General features: G+C 39.2%; 1 protein-coding gene across 3 annotated transcripts in view; it reads left to right on the top strand.

The window, feature by feature from the left end:
- LOC122817317 overlaps positions 1-18421 on the top strand; it is a 322631-nt gene that overhangs the window by 242508 nt on the left and 61702 nt on the right. For all 3 annotated transcript variants that reach the window (XM_044090537.1, XM_044090538.1, XM_044090539.1), the window contains one exon: positions 8853-8927. In XM_044090537.1, the coding sequence (XP_043946472.1) occupies positions 8853-8927 (75 nt within the window). The remainder of the gene's footprint in view (positions 1-8852; positions 8928-18421) is intronic.

Raw genomic sequence — 18421 nt, forward strand, 5'->3', positions numbered from 1 at the left:
GTACACTTTCGCATTAGTAGGCATCTACTTCCGGATTTCAAAATAGTGTAATTTCGATCTCCAGTAGTGGACTCATATATATATATATATATATATATATATATATATATATATATATATATATAGTTTACTATCAAAATGTCGCAGGATATTATCCCAGTTGGAAAAACTGACAAAAAATAGTGAATGTAAAAACATTCAACAGATCACAATGTTGAATCTGCTGAACAAATTCAGCAGATTCGACATTATCTAAGAGATTACATGATGTCCGTATGGAGCACAGGCAACTTAAACTCCTACACTCACATCACATTTTTGCAGGGGAGCAAGCCCCTGCCCTGTGGGGAGGGTGCAGCCCCCTACAGCCCCTGCTAACTATATATTCCAACTCCGATACCACACTACAGTGAGGAAAGGGATGCATATCCCAAACCGCACTGTACCGAGATCTCTGTACAGTAATTCGAGTTCATATCAGGAACTGACCTGTTCATTCACTGATATGAACTTTCGAAAACAGAGATGTTCAGCAAAATGGAAATTCGAACTTCCAGCTTTTGAGTTTTCCATCTGCAGACCATCTCCGTTAGTCATTTTGATCATATACCATATATGCAAATTATTAATGACATCATTACAAGCTTGATATACACACACACACACACACACACACACACACACACACACACACACACACACACACACACACACACGCACACACACACATACACACATACACACGTCCACTGAAAAAACATCAAAACTATCATTGGTCTGCATCTGTTTAGCTTATAAAATGCAGTCAATTACTGTGAGATTGCATAACCCCCCCCCCCCCCTTACCAGATCACTAATATACGTGTAACACTAAACACTGTCTCCCTACTGCTGAATTTCTTTTAGTTTAACTGAGACAAACAATACTTTCTTCTTTTGTCTAGACCTGGAGCTGCAATGGCTATGATTTTAAGAGTTATTATGCTAGAAAGAAAACCAATATGAAGGAATTTGTAACTAGGACTAGACATTGCACAGAACATATTTTAAACAGGGAAGTTGTATTCTTATTACACATCTGAAATCCAACCAATATACTCCCTATTTTCCTGCAAAACCTTATTACATTACTCACATTAGTACTTCAGTAATAACTTCATCTATGGGCAAAACCTTATTGCATTACTCACATTAGTAGTTCAGTAATAACTGCATCTATGGGCAAAACCTTTCTGCATTACTCACATTGGTAGTTCAATAATAACCATCTAGGAGCAAAACCTTACTGCATTACTCACATTGGTAGTTCAGTAATAACTTAATCTATGAGCAAACCCTTACTGCATTAGTCACATTAGCAGTTCAGTAATAACTTAATCTGTGGGCAAAACCTTACTGCATTACTCACATTGGTAGTTCAGTAATAACTTCATCTATGGGCAAAACCTTACTGCATTACTCACATTGGTAGTTCAGTAATAACTTCATCTATGGGCAAAACCTTACTGCATTACTCACATTAGTAGTTCAGTAATAACATCATCTATGAGCAAAACCTTATTCCATTACTCACATTAGTAGTTCAGTAATAACTTCATCTATGAGCAAAACCTTACTGCATTACTCACATTGGTATTTCAGTAATAACTTAATCTATGAGCAAAACCTTACTGCATTACTTACAATAGCAGTTCAGTAATAACTTCATCTATGAACAAAACCTTACTGCAGTACTTACAACAGCAGTTCAGTAATAACTTAATCTATGAGCAAAACCTTACTGCATTACTCACATTAGCAGTTCAGTAATAACTTCATCTATGAGCAAAACCTTACTTCATTACTCACATTAGTAGTTCAGTAATAACTTCATCTATGAGCAAAACCTTACTGCATTACTCACATTAGCAGTTCAGTAATAACTTCATCTATGAGCAAAACCTTACTTCATTACTCACATTAGTAGTTCAGTAATAACTTCATCTTGAATGGGTACAGACTCATAAGACAAACACTTTCAAAAAGTTTAACAGCCAAAATTTTAGTCGGATTTTGAATCTGAGCAAGATTGTAATGGAGCTGTTATAGGTGGTAATGTTAAGAAGGATTCTCAAGCAGAGTGAGAAAGAAACCTGCTTAAAATGCATATTTACTAGAGTGTCAGTTCAAATGCTTAACTGATATATATATATATATATATATATATATATATATATATATATATATATACATACATACATACATACATACATATATATATATATATATATATATGATTTATAACTTAAAATTTCTAGCTACCACTCCATTCATTTCATGCCAATATATTTCACATGAAATATTGCAACTTGTATGTAGCATTCATCTGTTGCTGACACTTTTTAGTAAATATGTTGCACACAGCTAATGCTTCTTTAGAGTATGAAAGATACTTTACTCTGCAGTCAAAATGTGTTTTCAAGCTAATGTGCTAAGTACATATGTGAAGTAGTTTAAATTAATTCTCATATCTACAATGCTGAGACAGGCTGTACTAGCATCAGAGATGTGGTATGCTAAAACGTGTGGGTTATTTACTTGTTATTATTTTAATGTAAATGTATGTTTTGATCTCATTTAGCCAGCTTTTGACTCATTGTGAAACCTGCCGAGGGATGAAATAATATAGCCAGCTTTCATCAATGTGCACAGATGCAAAGGCCTTCTGAGGCTCCCTTGAATTATGCCATGGCTTTGGTTGTGCTGAGCTTCCAATTCAATCATAGTAAGTCCTGAATCCTGATAGGCTTTTGGTTCACAGTATTCCACTGAGAAAAAAAAAATGAGTGCTCTAATATGAATGTTGAGATTGTCTGGGGGTGTGGGAGCTGTCCCCCCCCCACATTGGGGGTACAACCCCCCCTGCAAAAAAATAACATAAAAGGAGAAGAACAATGATCAATATTTGCTCTTCAGCATCATCTCTCTTTTTCAGCGTGTTGGGACTCTGCATTTAAAGGAACCTTTGTCATAAACAGTATAGTCCCTTAAAAACAGTCTAAAATCTTGTACCTTGTGACCGTAGATGCTTACTTTACACCAGCAGATTTAACAATAGCTGCAAATAGTTTGGAGGCACGTTTTCCTATATTTTTCACTTCACTTTCCTTAGTTTCCTTCATAATGGTTTCAATAAAGTATAAATCTTCCTCCTCCTCTCCTGTGTTAGTCAGGTCCACTATCTTCCCTGATCACAAAGGAAGCTTCATCCACAAGAAGATGTGGATGCTGCATGCTGTGATGTGGGGGTGGGGGGTGGGCATTGTTGTATGTAATTACAGAATCATGAGCCAATGACAAGAGGACTAGGACACAAGAAATGCCTATGATTTGTTCAAGAATCATAGAGGAGGGAGATATGTGATGGAGTAGCTGTCTACATAATAGAATGCATCTGTCATGAGGTCAGAGAGAAGGAATACAAAATCAGCAATGGAGCAAGTGTGCAGCTAGGGGCAGATGCTATGTTAAATGCCCCTTCAGTTAAGGTACAGGAATGGGGGAGAGCTACTGGATTAATGCAGTGCATCATCTTTCAGAGCTAAGATCAGAGTTCACGGGACACTGAAGGAGAGAACAAATGAGTAGAGTAGGAGGAAGGACAGACTGGGAGATTCTGCACTCCAGGATATCTAGAGAGCATGAGATGCTTGAGGTTTTGGACCATGAAAGGGAGGAATTCTGGACCTGGTCCTAACCAAATGGAGAACGTCAGGAAAGTCCAGGTTAAGACATCATTTATTAAATGTGATCATGTAACTAGTGTTGTGTAGGGTAAGAGGGAACAATAAAAATTAAAAAACAAAGACAGTGGTGAGGGATTTTACAAGAGTGACTTCTATTCTGCTGGGAAAGGTGATCCAGGATAAATTAGGAGGCTGAGAGCAAAATGAGACAATATGTAAGCTATGAGAATGGGTAAGGGAAGGAGTACTCACAGCTACAAAAAAGCTGTGAGGAGCAGGCAAAAAGGTAAAAACAGAAGGCCAAAATGGCTACATAGGAATGGGAGGATAATAACAATGTCAAAAGAGGTGGAAAGCAGGGACAGGGTTAGGAAAGAAGAAAGTACAATGAGGCTTATAGAAATGCAGAAAAGATGGTGAAGGCAGAAAAGGGTAAGCTGAAATGAATTTGCTAGAAGAGATCAAGAAGAGAAGAAAGGGCTTTATAGCTTCATACCAGAAAGAAGGAACAGAACTGGTCAGGCTGACCAAAGATAGGAAAGATATCACAGAAGACTAGGAAAGAAAAACAAAGCAAGTACACAGTACTTTTATTCAATCTTTCCAAAGGAAAGCACAGGGACAGTGCCATGCTGGGAGGGGAGCAAGGCATAATGAGGAGAAGAGTGGACTGATAACAGGGCAAAGAGAAAGCTGAGATCCTTAGGGAACCCTACTGACCTTAGAGAGAGAATAAAGCACAAGGATCAGGCTGCCTCCCTCTGTCCTTGGAAATCTGCCTCGTCTGTTGACAGACCCCTTGACAGAGATCTTTAACAGATTGATGGCTAGTGCAGAAGTGTCTGAGGATTGGAAGACAGTAAATGTAGTACCCTTGAACAAAGTTTAGGCAGAAAACACTGAAAGAACTATAAGCATGTTAGTTTAACAACAGAGAAGGGGAAGGCATGAAGAGAATCTTGATGGGAAGGCTGGTAGCATTTCCAGAGTTCAACATGGGTTTATGGTCAGAAGGACCTTCCAGTTTTATGACTAGCTAACCTATGAAATTGGCAGACATAGTCTACCTAAACTTTAAAAAGGCCTTTTACTCAGTCCCACATAACAGGCTCATAAAAAATGGAGATGCCAGAGTAGGACCAAGATGGAAGAATTACATGGGTGCTTGGTTGACTGGAATTACACAGTGGATTGTTATGACAGGCACAATGTCACATTGATGATGATGATGATGATGATATAGAAGAAGAGAATAGGATTATCCTCTTTCACAATGGCACAAAGATAGGTGCAGCACTGGAAAATGAGAGGAAAGGTCTAGCAAAGGATTTGGAAATGTTAGACAGACAGAAAGGTATCAGATGAGACTATAAACAAATAGGAAGTACCACAAGTAGCTCACAATAAATCTGGTGTAAAGTATCAACTGTGGAACGGCTGGCAACAAATGGAGATCAAACCACTCCATGGGTGTTGCATGCAGTTCTGAAAGCCATATGTGTAAATAGGAGATCAAGATGCTGGTAAGAGTACAGAGGAAAGCTACCAAAAAGATCTATGGGATATCTGAGAAAGAATATGACTAGATGCTAAGAGAGCCAGAGCCCACCTCACTTGAGACAAGAAAAGAGAGGAACATGTGATACTGATGTACAGCATCATTTCAGAGAGAGGTGAAGGGGTCATTGGGAATAAGAAGGTTGGAGGTGGACGGAGGGTCCACAGGCAGCAGGCTGTAGATGTTAACTACTGCCTGGCTTTCTCAAAGAACCTCTTCACAGAGAGAGTTTTAGACCCACAGAATGGACTACAAGAATGGATGGTAGAGAGGGAATCTGCCAAGGCATTCAAGAGAAGATGGCACAGTAGTAAAATGGGACAGGAAGAAGGTAAAAGATGTAAGAGGAAAATTGTTAAATGCACTTAAAAAGGTAGTCTATATAGGTTCAAGGCTCCAGAGAGCACCCCTGCAATACCAGGCTACAACTCTTACCACACTTTTCGGCCACCAAACCAGGACCGAAACACTAAAGGTGGAGGAGTGTCAATATTCACCAAGGATATTCACACCACCAGGCTAGTTGGCCAACACAATGTGTCTGAAATTCTCCAAGTGCAACTAACACTAGGTAAGACTGCAATCCAAATTGTAGCTTGCTACAGATCCCCCACCATACCCCAAGATTCTCACTACACCTTTTTAAACATACTGGAAAATATTAAGATAGAAACAAACACCCTAATACTGGGTGATTTTAACTACCCTGCCATTAACTGGGAAAACTACTCATGTCCCAACACCTTTGCATAGCGGTTCTTGGAATTCATAAATTCCAATGCCCTGGATCAACTGATCCATAGTCCCACCAGGGGCTCCAATATCCTAGACCTGGTCATTACCAACATGGCAAATCAATGCTCCATACCTATGGTCACCCCTCGTTAGTCAGGTCTGACCATAAGCTAATCACCCTTAACATCCACATCCCACCCCACCCCCAGTAAAGAAACCACCAAAAAAAACTTCTCCAAAGCCAACTTCATGCTACTCAAGTCAGAAGTGACAAACTTCATGACACCCATGCAGACGGGAACTGAAAGTTCAACTGCTGAATCCTACACTAAGGCACTGTACGAGCACATCCACTCATGCATGAATCGTGCCATCCCAAATAGAACCAAAATGCTCTCATCCAAAAAAAGGAAGCCAATCTGGTGGTCCCTTGCCATAAACAAACTTTACAACAAAAGGAAGAAACTTTTCCAGAAAAGAGGAAAATCCCAGGATGCAAAATCTCCCTTACTAGCCTCAGTAAGAAACTGAGATGCCTCATAAAATCCTCCAAAGCTAGTTATGAAAATAAAATTGCCAAAGATTCCAAAGACAACCACAAAGCATTCTATAACTATGTCAAGAATCTAAATGGCAATGCTCAGATCTGCTCTGAGCTAAAACAGAATGGCAATAAATATACTGATCCAAAGGATATTGCCAATATCCTGGCAGATCGATTCAGTGCCAACTTCACCCCCTCTCACCCCCTAAATGGCCCATCTCAATACCGGAAGATTGTCAAATTCCAGTAATAACGGCCACACAGGTACAAAACGCACTCTCTAAAGCCAAGAATACAGCATCCATGGGACCAGATGACATCCCGGGCTGTGTACTACATGAACTGCAATATGAACTGGCACCTCACCTAAGTGTCATGTTTAATCATAGCCTCACCTCAGGTTTCATGCCCACTGAGTGGCGCAGAGCTACAGTTATCCCAATCCACAAGGGGGGATCCACCTTGGATCCCGGAAACTACCGTCCCATCAGTCTGACAAGCCTTATCTGCAAGGCCATGGAGCATATTATCATGAAACTTATAAACAAAGACATTGGCAACCTTCAAACACTGGACCCCACCCAGTTTGGGTTTGTGAAGGGCCGATCTTGTCTCCTGAACCTGATTGACTTCTTTGAATCAGTCTCCAGAGCCATGGACAAGGGTAAGGTGGTCCACACAGCCTATCTAGACCTTGCCAAGGCCTTTGACACCATCCCCACTCTGGAATCATAGATAAACTTACTAAGTTGGGTATTAATCCCTATGTCACCCAATGGGTTGCTAAATGGCTTACTGATAGAACCCACACTGTAAAAGTAGCCAACTCCAAATCCAGCTCCAGACAAGTGACAAGTGGAGTACCTCAGGGTTCAGTCCTGGGGCCGCTCTTGTTTGGCATCTACTTCTCTGAAGTACAGGTCAACACTAAGGGACTCTGGCTAACAAAGTTTGCAGATGACTGCAAACTGGGAGCCATTATTGAATCCCAAATGATGTGGATACTCTACAAAAGGGCCTTACAGAAACAGATGCTTGGTGCCAGAGCCATGGGCTCAAGCTCAATGCCAAGAAATGTATTGTTATCCCTTTGGGAAAAACATGTATCCATGAATTACCATATAGGTGGCAGTACACTAAACACAGAAAGTGTGATAAGAGACTTAGGGACACAGGTGGACAGTGGTCTCACCTTCGATAACCACATCGCCACAACAGTCAGGAAATCCTTCTATGTGGCACACCTCATCACGAAGGGCTTTTCATCCAGAAAAAAGGAGGTCATTGTCCCACTGTACTCATCCCTCATTAGACCCATTATAGAATACAACGCCCCATTTGGTATGTACCTCTCAAGACATCTGCAACAACTGGAAAGGCCTCAGAAATACCTCACTAAAGGAATCACAGGCCTAAAGCAGATGCCCTACGCTGACCGCCTTAAAAAACTCCAGCTATACTCTGTCGCATATCGTCTACTCAGAGGCGATCTCTGCTTAACATACAAGGCCATGTCAAAGCCAGAGCTGTTGGACATGCTACACTTAAAGAAATCCCAATCCCTCAAAGCTACATGCTCCAGGGATCTAAACCTTGTCATCACAATAAACAAAACATGCTGGAGGGATAGGTTCCTGACCCAGAGACTCCCCAGACTCTGGAATAGATTGCCCATACATGTCAAGCAGAGTTCCTCTTTGGACCTCTTCAAGAGGAACCTTGACGTTTGGATGGGAGAAAGGAAATTCACTCCAGGGATCACGTCAGTCGCCCTGCTAGACAGGGGTCCAGGAAAGTAAATAATGTGGGAAGAAATAGCCAGGGAATTGTTATGGCTAGGCTTGTATAGGCCCTAGGGCTGATAGCCTAGTACCAACCTATGAACCTATGAACCTATGTTGTCTCCTGCCATTAAGTAAATGTAATGCAATACATTTTCATGGTTACAGATAACAATTAATAAGGTGCTCTGCATTGGCAGTGCTCAAAAGATGAAAGCTGTTGAATTATATCAGTAACAAAAAATATAATGACATATAGCAGCTTGTGTAGTTTGGAACAGATTTCATAAGGATACTGGATTGTAGTGAACTGAGCAGAAATGGGAACATATTTACTGTTGTAAATTTGATTCCAGAGGTGAGGCTTAAAGACAAAGTTCTTAAATATATTCTTTTGTGGTTCTGCTTTCATATTCTTTGAATATCAGACTGTGTTTTTCTAAATACTCTACTACTTTACATTTATTGGCAAAAAAACAAATAAATAAAAATCACTTTTGTCATTTCAGGATCCTAGCTCTTGCCCTACCATCTGGAAAGCTGAACTCAGGGACCTGGTTCCTGGTACAACATATACAGTAATGGTAAGACTGCAAGTGGTACAGTGTAAAATCTAAGCGTACCTCAATTTTTAAAACATTGAACCAAAGCCAGGGATGTATAATGACTAAGAGGAGTGTGACTAAAGCAGGTTTGGAAAGGTACAAGCATTACTACCCATTGCTTTATTTTCCCAGTAACCATGACTCCATCAAACTCTATAGTAAACACAGTGGCTGGTGGGATTTTGTACAAAAGTTGCTCAGATCCCTTGCAGATCTATTGCCAGACTTAAGATAACTACATCCCTAGTCCGTACTGTACCTTTAAGAAGGTGGAAGTAACTTTCATATGTTAGTCACATGACTAGGTGGGTTCCGGCATTTCTGAGTTAAGCTTCATTGAAACACCATCTCTTTTTTTAGTGTCTCAGTTATGTACAGACCTTATTCTTTAGCTGGTATACTAAACATTAATGCCTGTATTACAGTATTTTTAGAACTTAAGTCTGGAGGCCAGGATAAGGTGTTAGATTTAAAATCAATATGTCAAAACAACTACTTTATCTAATTTTTATTTTTGACTACCAAGACACCAACTGCGTAATTCATTTTCTTTCATTGCTGATTCAACTGCTGCATGGATACATTTTTGCTTTTTTTTTTTGTTTGTTTGTTTGCTTACATTGCAGTGAACAGTTATGTCTCTATGTTCCATTATTCACTTTTTCTTACCACATGGGTTCTGTCAGAGAATTGGTTAGCTATCTGCTGCATATCATAAGAATTTAAATTCAGATTTGCATGTCTGTCAATAATGCCTGCATGGGGAATAGTCTCAAATTTTAGCTGGTTTGCTTGTCTATTACACAGCTAACAGAGATGTTTCTTTCGTATGCTTACTCAACTTATAGTGTAGGAAATGTGCTTTCATACAAAATGGCCAATTTTGAGAAATTACTTAGTTTTATGTCTTGTACTCTCTTAGAAAAATCTCTTTCTACAAATACACATTCCAGTTGGAGCAAACTCCCTGAAGAAACACCACAAATCAACAAACTTACTAGCTTCAAAGTACAACTAAATAAATACCTGATAAAACAGGATGCTTCTAAATGTTTGAGATGGGGGCTAGAAATCACCTGCAAAGTGAGGAGCAATTATGTATTCAGTCTTCTGGCTTAATTCTAATTTAGCTCATATTCACTGAAATGCTTCTATGGAATTCAAATGTAAGCTAATTAACTCACTCCATAATGAAATGTACCTATCTGAAAATTCCAAGCTATCTGTTCCTAAATGATAATTCAGTACTGTGCGATATCTACAACTATGTTATTGCCAATGCCAGTGTAAACTTCTATGTTAATAGTTCTACTTTCTGTTGTATATTTAGTTGTACTGTCTGGCATCTCTGGCCTGGGTTGTGACTTAAAAAGGTCCATGGGCCAGTTAACCTACCTGGTTAAAAAACGTTAAATAAATAAATAAATTCACTAGAGGACAATGAAGGATTAAGCAAAAAATACAATCCCAAGATTTCATGAGAATTTTATTTGGTCATGCTTTTGACATATAGACAGATTGCAAACAACGATTTTGTTGTTTAATGAAAGAAAACATTCTACGCATTGATCTACCAAATTCAAACTATTGAGCAGAGTTATAGAGATCATATCAGTGCTAAATAGTCCACAGAAAAGCAAAATGACATGATAATGTTTATTTATTTATTTATTGACATTTGTTAACCGGGTTTGTCCAACTGGGCTTCAGTGGAGACCAGAGGAGAAAAGCTCCAGTAGTACATTTTAAACAAGTACAATTTTAAACAATATTGATATAATAGCAGTTATAGCAAATAGATTCACATATGTTGGTTTGCATGTATAAAGTTAAAGTTGCATTAAAAAGAAGCTAAGTAACAATTTTACATTGATATAGTTCAATAGATCAACAATAAAAATTTTTGTTTGTATAAAACTATGCAAATGCATAGTAGACACATTGGAGAGAGAGGTGTAATGAGGTACTAAGTATGGTTCTTTTGATGTGGATGCAATGAGTTTATCATACCCAATCAGGTACTAACGGTAGATGTCAGGGACAATGCACCAGATCAGGTACTAACGGTAGATGTCAGGGACAATGCACCAGATCAGATACTAATGGTAGATGTCAAAGACAATGCACCAGATCAGGTACTAACGGTAGGTGTTGGGGATGATGCACTAGATCAGATACTAATGATAGATGTCAAGGACAATGCACCAGATCAGGCACTAATGATAGATGTCAAGACCAATTCACCAGATCAGGTACTAATGGTAAATGTCAAAGACAATCCACCATATCAGGTACTAATGGCAGATGTCAGGGAAAATGCACCAGATCAGGTACTAATAGTAGATGTCAGGGGCAATGCACCAGATCAGGTACTAATGGTAGATAACGGGGACAATGTACCAGATCCGGTACTAATGGTAGATGTCAGAGACAATGCACCAGATCAGGTACTAATGATAGATGTCAAGGACAATGCAACAGATCAAGTACTAATTATAGATGTCAAGGGCAATGCACCAGATCAGGTGCTAATAGTAGATGTTAGTAACAATGCACCAGATCAGGTACTAATGGTAGATAACGGGGACAATGTACCAGATCCGGTACTAATGGTAGATGTCAGAGACAATGCACCAGATCAGGTACTAATGATAGATGTCAAGGACAATGCAACAGATCAAGTACTAATGATAGATGTCAAGGGCAATGCACCAGATCAGGTGCTAATGGTAGATGTTAGTAACAATGCACCAGATCAGGTACTAATGGTAGATGGCGGGGACAATGCACCAGATCAGGTACTAATGGTAGATGTCAGGGGCAATGCACCAGATCAAGTACTAATGGTAGATAACGGGGACAATGTACCAGATCCGGTACTAATGGTAGATGTTAGTAACAATGCACCAGATCAGGTACTAATGGTAGATGACAGGGACAATGCACCAAATCAAGAACTAATGGTAGATGTCAGGGACAATGCACCAGATCAAGTACTAATGGTAGATGTTGGGGACAATGCTCCAGATCAGGTACTAATGCCAGGTGTCAAGGACAATGTGCCAGATCAGGTACTAATAGTAGATGTCAAGGACAATGCACCAGATCGGGTACTAATGACAGATGTCAAGGACAATGCACCAGATCAGGTACTAATGGTAGATGTTAGTAACAATGCACCACATCAGGTACTAATAGTAGATGTCAGGGACAATGCACCAAATCAGGTGCTAATGGTAGATGGGGACAATGCACCAGATCAGGTGCTGATGGTGGATGGGGACAATGCACCAGATCAGGTACTAATGGTTGATGTCAGGGACAATGCACCAGATCCAGTACTAACAGTAGATGTCAGGGACAATGCACCAGAACAGGTACTAATGGTAGATGTCAGGACAATGCGCCTATGAACAGCCAAACAGTTAACTTTGTCTCAAGTACATGTATTAAAAGATTAATTAATTAATCAATAACACACTCTCCATCAACCAGGTAGTATCAATAGTCAGAAAATTCTTCTGTTTAGCACAGCTAATATCTAAAGGCATATCATCTGGATCAAAAATAAGTTATCATCCATATTTAAACAGTTCCAGTTAGGCCAGTTCTAAAATACAATATCCCTTTCGGCATGTATATATCTAGGCACATCAAACAACTAGAAAGGTTCTAGAGTTTCTTAAAATGATTACTGGACTAAAAACCATGGACTACCAGGAAAAACTTGAAACTGCACCCCTATAGTTACCCTCTTACAGGCTCTTATGTGAAGATCTGTGTCTGGGATTTTGTGCCATTAAGAACACAACCGTTATTAATCTCTTCCATGCCCATAAGACCAACAGCCCTATAAATACCAGAACTAAGGACTTTAATCTTCAGCAACATATAAATAAAACTCATTGGAGGGACAACTGTATTAATCAAGGTTTACCCCATCTCTAAAATAAATTTCCCCTGCATGCTAAGCAAAGTGAAATCACTGATTTTAGATATATAATGTACATAAATTCTATTAGTTGTTATTCGTGTTAACCACAAAACCACTACCTCTCACTATGATAGTCATCCCTTTGCACAAAGGTGGTGCCACTACAGACCCGAGAAACTATTACCCCATTAGCTTGACAAGTCTGATCTGTAAAGCCATGGAGCGTATTATTATGGATTTCATAAACAAGGGCACAGGCAATCTCCAAACACTTGACCCCACCCAATTCAGATTCTTCAGAAGCAGATCTTGCCTGTCGAACCCAGTTGACCTCCTTAAGATTATCACCAAGGCCCTGGATGAGGAAAATTCAGTACATACAGCTTACCTTAACTTGGCCAAAGCCTTTGACACAACCCCCACTTGGGCATCATGAAAAAGCTATCGCAACTGGTGTAAATCCCTATCTCATCAGGTGGGCAGCCAAATGGCTCACCGATAGGACCCACATGGTCAAAATAGGTGCCACCACCTCCAACAGCAGACCTGTCACTAGTGGTGTTCCCCAGGGATCTGCCCTGTGGCCTCTAATGTTAGGCATCTACTTCTCAGAGGTCCAGACACAGACAAAGGGCCTGTGGCTGACCAAGTTTGCAGATGACTAAGTTGGGTGCTGTCATTGACTCCCCAAATGATGTTAACAGACTGCAAGAGGGTCTCACAGCAACAAATGACTGGTGCCAAAGTCATGGCCTTAAGTTAAACCCAGAAAAGTGTATTATCATATGTTTCAGCAAAACACAGCCCCAACTTATTATCATATCAACGGCAACCCCTTTAGCACACAACCTGTGGTGAGAGATCTGGGTACTCAGGTTGACAACAATCTCACATTTGACCATCACATAGCAGCAGTGGTCAGAAAAGCCTTTTACTTGGTTTATCTCATAAGTAAAGGGATTGCATCTAGAAAAAATGAGGTTATTACCTCCCTGTACACCTCCCTCATTAGGCCTGCAATTGAATATAATGCCCCATTTGGTATGTACCTTTACAAACACCTGCACCAACTAGAAAGGCCACAGACATACCTCACAAAGAGAACCCATGGCCTCCAACACCTGTCCTATGTGGACAGGCTCAAATCACTATCACTCTACTTGGTATCATACAGATTGCTCAGAAGTGATCTGTGTCTTGTCTACAAGGCAATATCAGACCCTGCCCTACTAGAGATTCTCCATATCCATAAGTCTAACTCCTCATGCATTACCCACTCAAAAGGCCTAAATCTAATATGCAACATCAACAAAACCTGCTGGAGAGACAGGTTTGTATCCCAGAGGTTGTCCCATCTCTGGAATAGACTTCCCATACATGTCAAACAGAGTACCTCACTGACCCTCTTCAAGCTCAACCTTGAGTGGATGAGAAACCACAAATTTGTCCCAGGGGTTCCACCTTTATCCCTCAATGATAGGGGTGACAGGTGCTGAAAGAGGTTTCATTTTTGAGGATAAACTCTTGACTAGGCATGTAAGGGCCCCAGGGCCATTAGTCTAGTAACCTCCTATGATCCTATGAAGCTAGCATGCTTTAGCCTCACCCTAGCCAGCTTAATAGCGCTCAGTTTTCTGAGGCAGTGTAGCAGTTGCTTCATGTTTACTGACAACCTTTTTTCTAACACATATTGATTCCACCTACAAGGGATGCAGTTAGATATCAGAGGCTAGTCTTTCCATCCCACCTAAGGGCAGTAAACAATATCACATCACTCCTTCATATGCTGAGGTAGTAAATAAAGCCTTATCTTAACCTCCTAGGCATCTTACTAGTTTACCATGGCCAAATTGCAAAAATACTAACAGCACACTCACAAGTGCACCCCGACTTATTGCTACTAGGAGTCACCTGTACTGCAAGCCTGTACCATTAAGATGGTATGGAGTGGTTTCAAGAAGATTTGGTGTCATGCAATTTACTGACAAGTTTGGACATTAGATTGGACTTCATGGACATAGATTTAAACAACAACTATATTTTCTTTGAAGGAGAGATTTACAGACAAATCAAGGGATTTGCTCTGGACGCAGCTTGTGCCCCTATTTTCGTTAACCTTGTTATGTTAACATGAGAAAGATCTTTTCTTTTTAAATCTGAATGTTACCAATTTTGTAAACTTTATCTCAGTTTCTTGAATGACATTTTTATTTTGTGTGAAGGTCCACTATCGATAATTCCTGAATTTATGTCTTTTAATGAAACTACCAATTTTTTACGATTTTCTTATCAAATTGGTTTCCACAATATACATTTTTAGATACCACTGTGATAAAAGGTGAGGATAGGTTTCACTCCTCTATTTACAGGAGCCCAACACTTTCCAGTGTATACCATCACTTCAGAAGTTGTCACCCCTTTGTGCAGAAGAAAAAGCCTTGTCAAGGGGCAGTCTGTCAGACTCACACAGATGATTTAAAAACTTGAAGTGTTTTATGTTGAAAGGAAAAATTTAGAAAAAATGTTTATTAACAGGGGTTACCTAACTGATCTTGTTACGAACATCAGTAATATCTTTTTAGGTTGGGGTAACAAATACCCACCCCTTTTAGGGGTAGGGTTAGATGCTCCAGGAATGGTACGGCCATGATCACCCCAATACTATTCCTAAACCAGTTGACTTTGCCCCTACCCTATCACAGTCCTTCCCCAATCATCTGGAAAGTCCTTCTACTGTCAGTTACCTCACCAGGTGTGTTTACAATAAACACGAGGTTTCATTTCATCAAACCTTGGTTTTACAATATAACCATGGAGTACATGTCTTTAAAGACAGTGTAAAATGAAACTGGAACATTTTTAAGGCTATTCCTTCCATTCTTCAGATCATAGATGACCACCCCCCGCTTTGTCTATAAAAGGGCCCACAATTTTAAAAGCATTATGGAATCCCATGTCAAGAAGATTCCTAGGAAGGGCACCAGATGCTGTGGGAGGTGTAATCAATGTAATTTTATATGTGAGGATGAAGAGATTTCTCTAATGAGTTAAAATCTGTTAATTACCCTTTAAATGGTAATTGTTATACCAGTGGGATTGTTTATTTAGCCTTGTGTTCAACTTGTTATACATATTATGTTGGGAAGACTGAACGGCCATTTAAAAAAATTTATGAACGCAATTTAGATATTTTGAAGGGTAATTCTCACAATGTGCTTTATAGATATTCCATAGTTACTAAAAATTTTAAATGTTTTAAATTTGCCATTATTGAACATATTGAAGTAAATGTACGGGGCTGGGCATGGGAAAATATTATTGAGTATAAGGAGCTCTTATGGCAACTTAAATTAAATGCCACTAGCCCCCCCCCCCCCCGGCAATGAAGGCTGCCAAATTATGGAGCTCATCCCCTAACTCTATTGTATTTGTGTTATTAGATTGCATTTTTTATCTTGGAATATATGAGTTATAGGGGCAGGATCCCATTTCCATGCAGATATTTATCTTTTTTTACCTGGGTTTTTAATTTGTTTACTTTCTTATTTTTAAAAATTTACTCTTTGCACCATCCTTCTTATGAAGAAGGTTTGAATTTGTTTATGTACAAATACTGATTATATTGATTTTATTAACTTATTTGTTGTCATGTAATTATTTTGGAATCCCAACTGTTTTGAATAGCGAATGTCTTCATGAAATTGTAAGTGTTCTCATTGGCGCACTGATGTCACATGACATTTGAGTCTGATTCTTAAATTCCTGTTTTTCCCCCTGCTTTGCTATTCGAGTCCTGAAGAAGTCCCATTGTGGTCAGGGATGAAAGTGTGTTTTTCACCTGCTAAATTTACTTGCTGAATGGTTGATTATATCCTTTTTGTTTGCAGCTCTTACTTGGACTACCTGGTCCTCCACGTGTACCTTTCTTGGTTAATTGGTTCATTTTGTGCACACTCACTGCTTTTGGTGGATTGTGACTGTACCATGAAGATCCCATAAGTCTCCAGAACATCTCACAAATGTCTTAGTTATTGGTGATTCCATTGTAAGACATACAGAGATAATATTCATCAAGATGGCAAATGATACTGTGACAGCTGCCTCTATGGTGCTAAGATTAGGGATACCACTAAAGCTCCTAGGTCCCTGCACCACCCCAGATATGATTATGATCATGTAGTTATCCATGTGGGAGTGAACAATCTTAGGCATTCCATCTTGGGGGAAAATACAGACAATGTTGTGCTGTTCACTCATGAATTAGAAGGCAAGGTCCAGGTGTTGAGCAGCATTCTGCCTTAAAGATGATGTCTAAATTCAAGGATAAAAAGAGGTAGTATCAATAATGAGCTAGTAAATGTGTGTCATTCTATGGGGATCTAGTGTGTGTATGCCTTATAGGATGAAACTGTTGTCAACAGAATCCCCCTTCCCCTTGCCAGAGATGGCACACACTTGTTTTCTAACACTAGCTAAACTGTTGAGACCACTTAGAACATTTTCCATTCAGAGTATACCGGACATATTTCCCAACAGAGCAAATCCTAGTGCAAGTAAGATCAAAGTAGCACTATTCTATGCCAGACAAAAAAATAAACTAAACAAAACATCTGAACTCAGGGACTTCCTTACCCTCAAAGACATCAACATTTGAGTAAATATAGAAATCTAGTTGCACTGAAGTGATACCACTTCCTTTGTTCTACGGTATAATACCCATCATGCATTCACATATTTAAACAACTGTGGGCGAGTGCCCACATTTATTGATAACCAACTGTTTCTCACCACAGCAGCTTCCACACTATTATAAATCTGGAAATAGAAGACATCCTAGTAACAATCAATAAAATTATCACATTATAGCCAGTTACAGAATCGCATTTGTCACCCATTGAGAGTATGTATATTATGTTAAAGAGTTTGAAAAGTTAGCCATCAAATCAAATATTTTTGTTATAAATGACTTAGAACTATCCTCACTTAAACTGACAAATATATACTACAAAAATAAATGTGCTCACAGATTTCTTGGCTTGGTAAGTACCAATACATTTGACCGAATTGCACTCATGCCCATGCCAGGTGGCTGTCTTCTAGCTCTTGTTGTCAATTAATGCATCACCCAGTTGCACAACCCTTATCTTATCTGGTCAAATCTGAACATCTCACTGTGATCTTCTCTCTAAAAATCTTCATAATTCATAACAACTCCTCCACTTTTGGGGATTACTCAATATCCAGTCATTTACTATGTTCTGATCTTAGAGATAATCACAAATGACACTGTTGACTTTTTATTTTATTCCATTGTTAACTGGGTAGGCAGTCTGGTCCAGAGACCCTTATCAACCATGACCCAGGCCACAAAGGCAAAGGCAATAGCAAGTAAGAAATGCACTTAAGAATATAAAGAACAAAATACTCCTATTAAAGCATTTGACAAAGATTGCAGGTACAAAATATAACCATGAAAATGTATAATTAAAACATTAAAGAACATTTACAAGAGTTAATGTATTATTAATGTTTAAATATA

The sequence above is a fragment of the Protopterus annectens genome, chromosome 12.part0 (genome assembly GCF_019279795.1).
Source record: "Protopterus annectens isolate FY-2018-M chromosome 12.part0, PAN1.0, whole genome shotgun sequence".
Lineage (NCBI taxonomy): Eukaryota > Metazoa > Chordata > Ceratodontiformes > Protopteridae > Protopterus > Protopterus annectens.